The sequence below is a fragment of the Trichosurus vulpecula genome, chromosome 3 (assembly GCF_011100635.1).
Source record: "Trichosurus vulpecula isolate mTriVul1 chromosome 3, mTriVul1.pri, whole genome shotgun sequence".
NCBI classification, from domain to species: Eukaryota; Metazoa; Chordata; class Mammalia; order Diprotodontia; family Phalangeridae; genus Trichosurus; species Trichosurus vulpecula.
The window spans coordinates 386,603,521-386,611,642 of NC_050575.1; the positions used below are offsets into that span (position 1 = coordinate 386,603,521).

The 8,122-nt window shown below is 39.3% G+C and overlaps 1 protein-coding gene across 1 annotated transcript; it reads left to right on the forward strand.

The window, feature by feature from the left end:
- Nucleotides 1–5,320: 5,320 nt before the first annotated feature.
- Nucleotides 5,321–5,896, forward strand: LOC118842663 (CDGSH iron-sulfur domain-containing protein 1-like). The gene has a single exon (XM_036750065.1). It carries the CDS (start codon nt 5,321–5,323, stop codon nt 5,858–5,860), a length of 540 nt encoding a protein of 179 aa, XP_036605960.1. The 3' UTR covers nt 5,861–5,896.
- The last annotated feature ends 2,226 nt before the right edge of the window (nt 5,897–8,122 follow it).

Sequence of the window (8,122 nt, forward strand, 5' to 3'; positions counted from 1 at the left end):
CTACTTCTTGTCTAGTTATGAACTCTTCCCTTATCCTTCCCTTATCCAAGATCTGAAAGGTAATTTCTTCTACACTCCTAGAATTTATTTATGATGTTACCTTTATATAAATAAGTCATTTATCCATTTGGTGCTTATGTTGGTAGGTGGTGTGAAATATTAGTCTATAATTTCTGCCAGGGTGGTTCCCAGTTTTCCTAGGAGTTTTTAATGTATTTAGTAGTTCCTTAGCCCAGTAACTGGGGTCTTTGGAGTTATTGAAAACTCTGACACTGTGGTCATTTCCTTCTGTATGTTGTATACTTAATCTGTCCTGCAGACTGGCCTCTATTTTCTGCCCAGTACCAAATAGTGGTGATACCTAATCCTCTGTAGTTTGAGATCTGGTAGTGCATTCTATAGGGGAGCTAGGTGGTACAGTGGATAGAGTGCTGGGCTTGGAGCCAGAAGATTCATTTTCTTGAGTTCAAATCTGACCTCAGACGCTTAGTAGATGTGTGGCCTTGGGTAAGTCACTTAACCCTGTTTGCCTCAGTTCCCTCATCCATAAAACAAGCTGGAGAAGGAAATAGCAGACCACTCCAGTATCTTTCCCAAGAAAACCCCAAATGGCATCATGAAGAGTCAGATACAACAGAACACTCTATATTCTTTCCTACTTTTTAAAATTATTTCTCTTACTATTTTTATCTTTTCCTCCTCCAGAAGAATTTTGTTATTTCTAAGTAACACTTTGTTGTTTGGATTAATACAATACTGAATAAGTAAATTCATTTAGGTCGTATTATCATCTTCTCACATTGGCAAGCCTAACCATGAGCAATTGACATCTCTCCAATTGTTTAGGTCCATCTTTACTTCTATAAAGAGTGTTTTGTAGTTATATTCAAGTGGTTCCTTTGTGTATGTTGGTACACATAATCTTGAATATTGATGCATCCTGTAGTGATTTTTAATAGAATTTCTCCTCTTGCTATCTCTTCTGGTATTGTTGGTAACAGCCAGAAATGCTGACAATTTGTGTGGATTTATTTAATATACTGTCATTTTGCTGAAGCTATTATTTTGATTAACTTTTAGTTGACTCTTTTGAGTTCTCTAAATAGAAAAACATTATCTCCAAGAAATGATTTTGTTTCCTATTTGCCCGTGCTTATTCTCTGAATTTATTTTCCTTGTTTTGTTGTTATAGTCAGGATTACAAAAACTATTTTTAATAATAGTGGTAATGACAGACCTCAGGACCATTTCATTTTAGGTTTTGCACCTCTAGCTTCTTAGCAGAATGCCTGGAAAATAATAAGAGGTCGATAAATATTTGTTGATTGATTCTACCCAATCACTTAATCTCCCCAGGCCTTAAGGTGTCTGGGATGGCCCACAGTGAGATGGAAGAAAGAGGTCTCTTTGGCACAAAATCTGGCTGGGACCTTTCAGGGATTCCAGTGGGTCCTTTGTAGCTGGGATTAAATGGGGTTGCTAATACCTGTATTATCTTTCTCCCGGGGTTGTAAACATTTAAGTGCTACAGAGATGGGGTTGGTATTTGTTAGGCAACATGCCTATAAGTAGGAGTTTTTTTATTCAAAAGCAAAGAAAATTTTCGCAAAATAATATCCTTCTTCATCTACTCTTAAATTTATTCACAAAATAATATCCTTCATCTACTCACATATCTTTGATATATGTATAGATGTAGATATAGGTTAGATATAGTTCCTGGAACATACTAGGTGTTTAATAAATGTTTATTGATTGGCTCTCCCTCTCCTCTCTAAAGGAAGGTAAATTTTGATGACAGAAAACTGCCTAGTTAACTTGGGGTTTGCTGGCTAGATTTCTTTCTCAAAGACCAAACCTTAAACCCATTTCACTCTGGAGCTCACAGATTGGACCATAATAGGTCTCTGCCCAAGCACCACTTAACAGCTATTTTGGGGCCCTCTTGGCTCAGAGTGAGTGTAAATAGTAACTGTTTCTCTTTTGGCCAGCAGCCCTGAGGGTCTTCCCCTCCCAGTTTGATTTTTTTTAATTAAAAGAGCCATCCCTTGACTTACTTCTTGAAGAAGCTTCTTCACTGAATGGGCGTTACCTCACTCAAAGAGAGAATCCGAAAAGACCTTAGCCTAAAAGGGCCAGGGTCTCCCATTGCATCCTGGGCCATCTCCAGTCATTCTGATGAATATCTGGCCACTGGACCCGGATGACTGGAGGAGAAAGTGAGGCTGGTGACCTTGCACGGCCCTCCCTCACTCAAATCAAAGTCAACTGCAAGTCATATCATCATCTACCTGATCTCATGGTCCTCTTTGAGAATGAAGGACAAACACAATAATCGATTGGTATAGATATAAGTATAGAGACAGATATGGGTAATAAAGATAGGTGGAGCTAGACATAGAAATAAAAATAGAAACAGTGTATGGACTGATCTCTCCAAATAACTAGATGCAAAAATGGTTTCTTTCATTGGAGATACTGGGCCTTATGAACAAGGGGATCAAAGTATCCTGGAAGTATCCCGAACATGAAGCTAATTTGACATGTACATAACCATACATACATATCCACATACATACTTAATACATGTGTATATATGCATATATATGTGCGTATATATGCACACACATAAAAATGTATGTAAATGAAAGACGGAAATATGATATGGTGAACATGAAATAGTGAAAAGCACTAGGATTGGAATCAAAGGATATGGGTTCAAATCCTGACTACTTACTCCCTAAGTGGCCTTAGGTAAATCACATCAACTTTCTGAGCCAAAATGGGGATAATACTTTCTCATAGAGTTGAGGTACAAATTGAATGAAACACAATACATGAAGTTCTTTGTAACCAAAAAGTGATATAAATATATGAGCTGCTCCCACTGAAAACTTCTTCTCCACCTGGGATTACATGTAGAAAAGGTCCAACACAACAATTAATAATTCAGAAAGCATTGATTGAGTAGTGCTAATTGTGTGAAGAACCTGGTTCCTATAGGACATGCCAAAAATTCTAAACATGAGGTTTACAATCTAACTAGAGAGACAAGACATGGAATGATAGTGTCTACTACCTTATATTGAGTGAAAGTTGAAGAGTCTCAAAACTTCTGCCAAATGGTTCTAGGACCTTGGATAAATCACTTCCCTTCTCTCAGCCTCAATTTCCCCACCTGTCGAACAAAGGGGTTAGATACTAGATGGGTTCCACAGCCCTTCCAGCTCTAAATCTCAGGAAAGCTACGAATGGTATCTTTCAGAGTCATGAGCAATAGCTTCCCCTCCCCATTCCAAACACACTAGTGTGTGATAGTGTCTATTCCCAAGTGTTTCACCCCTGATTTTTCAATTAAACATCTGAATAAGAACTACCGCATTAGAGATGGTATAGCTTTGATTTAAAAGATTAACTAAAATCACTTTTAAAACAGTTTTTTTTCTTACCTACCAAAACATTCAACAAATCATGTAGACCAGAGACTTCCCATTACTAATTGTGCTAAGTATTTATAACAATTCTGTAAGTATTTGATTTTTTTTCCAGTTTGGGCATTCCTTCTACTGATACAAATAGCAAGCCCTTTATTCTTTATTACATAATCTTCCAGAGTTGTCATAGATGAAAAATTCATCTTTCTATGGCCAACCTGTTGGCCTCAGATGATGGACATGTAACCCATCATTGGCCCAGCTGAATAGGACCTGCTGGAGCTTATTTTCTATAGAGGAGTATTACGGCAAAGTGGATTGAGAACTGGGCTTTGGGTTAGAAAGGCCTGGGTTCAAATGCTGTCTGACACTTCCCAGTTAAGTGAATTTCATCTTACAATGAGGGTCTATGAACTTGATTTTTCTTTTAACATATCAATAGCTGCATTTCAATGTTGCTGGTTTCCTTTGTAATCTGTGTATTTTATTTTATGTATTTGAAAACACGATTCTGAGAATGACTCCATAGACTTCACCAGACTGCCAACGGGTCCGTGATACAAAAATGGCCCGACTAATCTTCCAAACAAATCTTCATCCTCCCACCTCTGTCTTTGCACCCTCATTTTCCTTTCTTGTGATGTGCTCCCCTTTCCTTTCTGTCCATGCTTCAAGGACCTAAGATCCTAGATATAGAACAGGAAGTGATCTTGGAGGTCATCTCCTTCCACCACTTGATTTCACAGATGAAGAAATTGAATAAAGTCTGGTGAAACCAATGGAGTCCTCAGAATCGGGTTTTCAAATGCATAAAATAAAACACACCAGATTACACAGGAAACCAACAATGCTGAAATACAGTTATCAAGACATTAAAAGAAAAATCAAGTTCACAGGCCCCCATTGCAAAACAAAGTTCACTTAGCCAGGAGTGTCAGACAGGATCTGAACCCAGGCCTTCCTGACTCAAAGCCCAGTTCTCAATCCATTTGGCCATCCTACCTCTCTACAGAAAATAATTTCAATTCCAAGTGAAGCCACTCACTTCATCTTGCCAAGACTAGGCTTCCCCATCCATAAAACGGTTGCAATGATAATTGCTGTGGTACTTTTAGACAGACAGATTGTGGAGCCAGATAGACATGGCTTCAAATCCCCCCTCGGACACAAACTATGCGACCCCATGTACGCTCACCTGATTTCTCTGAGTCTCAGTTTGCTCATCTGTAAAATGGAGATAATAGCACTTGCTTCACAGGATTGCTGTGAGAATAGATGAAAGAGTCTATTAGGCACATCACAAAAGCATAAAGTATTTCATAAATGCTACAATAAGTGTTGACTAAGTGCTGCACATGTCAAGCACAGGCAAGTATAGTTAGGACTAGATTAAAATAGAATTGCGGAATATTTGACAAAATGCAATAGAATCTAGATGATATTGTCATCTGGTTTTCTAAGTTCATGTACAGCCATGGGATCTTTATCTATGATTTAATGGCCCCCATTTCTATTTGAGTTTGACACACCATCATAAGGTATGATCAGAACTTCAGCAGTGGCTGTTAATTGCATCTGTAACAAACCAAGACTTTGGAGACTGAGCTCAAAGTAAATGCTTTGATTGGTCAGAGTCAGTTAAGTGAGGGCTCTGACATAAGAATGCAAAAGAAAAAGAAGAAATTAGGACAAAGATTTGTCCAAAAGCTCATTGGACATAAGTCCTACAGAGATTGGTCAACAGAGCTCCATTTTTGCACGCAGATTTTTGGAGATATCAGTCCACAAATGAAGTCAATTCAAATGTTCTGATCTCAATCCGGAGGGAGCAACACTCAAGACATTATCTACCTTGAAGGATTTTATAGTTTCATTGAAGAGACCAAATGGATGCAGATGAAAAGATAATTTACGGCAGTGCTCTCCGGCCCGCCGATAGTGCTGGCCTTCGAGCCGCCTCTCTAGCGTCAGAGTTCGCCGGTGGCGGGCGGAGCGAGCCCCAGGGAGCCCCAGTGTGCCGTGAGGGCCGACCGGCACGAGGCTGCGGCAGCACCCCCTCTCCCCCCGCCCATACCCTCCCCGCGGAGCGCGGCACCGCCATAGGCCTGCATTCCAACCTGTCGATGCGAGCCAACTGCATAGCTGCTGTGGCCCTGACTGCTGGCACTGCCGTGGTGGGCTACCTAGCTTACAAAAGGTTTTTGGTGAAAGAAAAACGCTACAGGTCCATGGTCAACCTCACCATCCAGAAAGACAACCCCAAGGTTGTCCACGCATTTGACATGGAAGACTTGGAAGAGAAAGCTGTGTACTGCCGCTGTTGGAGGTCCAAGAAGTTCCCATTCTGCGATGGTGCCCACACAAAGCACAACGAAGAAACCAGTGACAAGGTGGGACCACTGATCATCAAGAAGAAAGAGGCATAGTCGGTGGACGGTGTAGACTGATTTGTCCTAATGTTGCTGATTTTTTTACAAGGCATTATATTAATTCTGTCCAATATCCTTTACCCCGGGGTTCTCAGTGTGGTTTCTTGTAAGCCAAGGCTTTCATTTATGTGCCTTCTGCCTTACTACTTGTCCAAGCACCATGGTGACACTCACTATAAAGAATCCTCCTGGCCTGTAGGTTGTTCTTCTGTCTTGTAGGGATTGTGTTCATCGGTTTCTTCAAATTTCAAATAATGACAGGATATCCTTGGATCTGTATGTCGATGTTAATATATTAAATTATTTTCAAAATCAAAAAAAAAGATAATTTACAAAACAGGGTAGTTTTGACCGTTGACAAAGGAGCAGTATGAATTGTGCAAATGGCAGCTGGGATAAAAATCCTTGTGAACTGGACTATGGGGAAGACATCATGGAAAAGGCTGATCTCAGAAAACTCTTTTAGTACTTGCATAACATTGGGCAAGTCATTTAACCTCTTAGCCTCAGTTTCTTCATCTGTAAAATCAAGAGACTGAAAGAAATAACCTCTAAGGTCACGTCCAGTTTTATAGCTAGGATTTTGGGTCCTTAAAATGAATGGAAAAGAAAGGAAAAATGAATGTAGAATGGTACAGAAATGGAAATATGAACATTTGTTTGGAAGACCAGTCTGGGCAGACTTCTTGGCCTTTTTTTATCATAGACCCTTTAGCAGTCTGTCAAAGCCTATGGAGTCCTCAGAGTCATGTTTTCAAATGCATAAAATAAAATACTTCAGATTTCAAAGGAAACCAGCAATCTTGAAATACACTTAATGATATATTTTTAAAAATCAAGCTCATAGACCCTCTAGACTGGGTGGAACAGGGGGTAATGGGCAACAAAACTGGGATAAAATTGGAAAAGACCTAAAATGCCAAGCTGAGGAATTTGGGATTTACTCTAGGCAATATGATGAAAGTCATGAGTTAAAAAGATTAATCTGAAATCAGAGACTTCTCTATCTATTTGCCTAGTTTCCCTTAGTACTGAAACAACTATGGTCCTTCCATCTTAATGCAAGCGGTACGTGTAGATCTGAGTATAGAATGTCACCGGGCGAAGAATTAGGAGCTATGTAATGGTTCTAGTCCCAGGTGAATGAAGGAGAGGAGAGGAATCCAGGATATCCAGGGAGTCAGGTCTGACTATTTTATTAGTGAGCATGTTAGGAAGCAGGAGCCGGAAAGGAGAAATGTGATTTGGAAATAGTTTGGGAGTCAATTGGGCATGGAGAGACAGGGAGGCTGTTCCAGATGTGGTGGGATAGGGTTGGGGGAGGGAGTGAGGGAGAGAGGGTAGGGAAATATGAGGAAGGGTCAACTATCTGCTCCATAGAAACCAGACCAGAAGAAAGAAAATGAAAGCCTCAGATGGGAGGGCACGATGCCCCTCGCAAGAAAGAGCTGCCAGGCATGTGGATGCAGTAGGATAAACTTGAAAGTTTAAGAAGAGAAAGAAGAAAAATACAGAAAAGAACAAGCAAGTTATGGGAGGAATATTTTTTCTTTTTAATATAAAGCTGTTATTCTCAAATCTCAACAATGACATGTCTTTTTAGAGAATAATCAGATAAGGGAGCAAAGAGAAACTTGTTTTAAACTTCACAGAACCCATGGTAGGGCAATATTTACATTATATTTAAAAGCAAATGAAGTAACAGGTCAGTGAACATTGAAACACTTTTTGCCAGCTAACATGCATTTATTACTGACAGATAACCAACAGGCTGGGTTTTGAATAACAAAAATAAAACAGTAATAGGAATTAGGGGAAGATGGGCCTGAGCAGGCAATCTTAGGAGCTTTCATGAAGAAATCATTTCTTCAACTATCTTTCTAGTGTTAAAAGTACCTTCATGAGAAGGAAGAAGAAAGAATTTAAATGTTTCTTGTTTTTTTTATCCCCTTTGGAAGTGGAACGTGCTTGGATTTTAGATGATTGTGAGTGAGAAAGATTTTGGATTCTTACAAAATACAAAATTTGACCATGCAACAAAGCAGAATAATCTGAATGCACTATGCTCATTAATTAGAATAGTCACATCAAGACATTTTTAATTTTGTTGGGAATAAATTGTCTCTCTTTTCATTTGCAGCCATTTGTTAAAATAAAGCCTTTAAATCCACAGTAAAAGCTCGGAAGAACCTTAGAGATTACCTAGTCCAGGGGTTCTTAACCTGGGAATCTGTGAACTTTTTTAAAATATGTTTATAA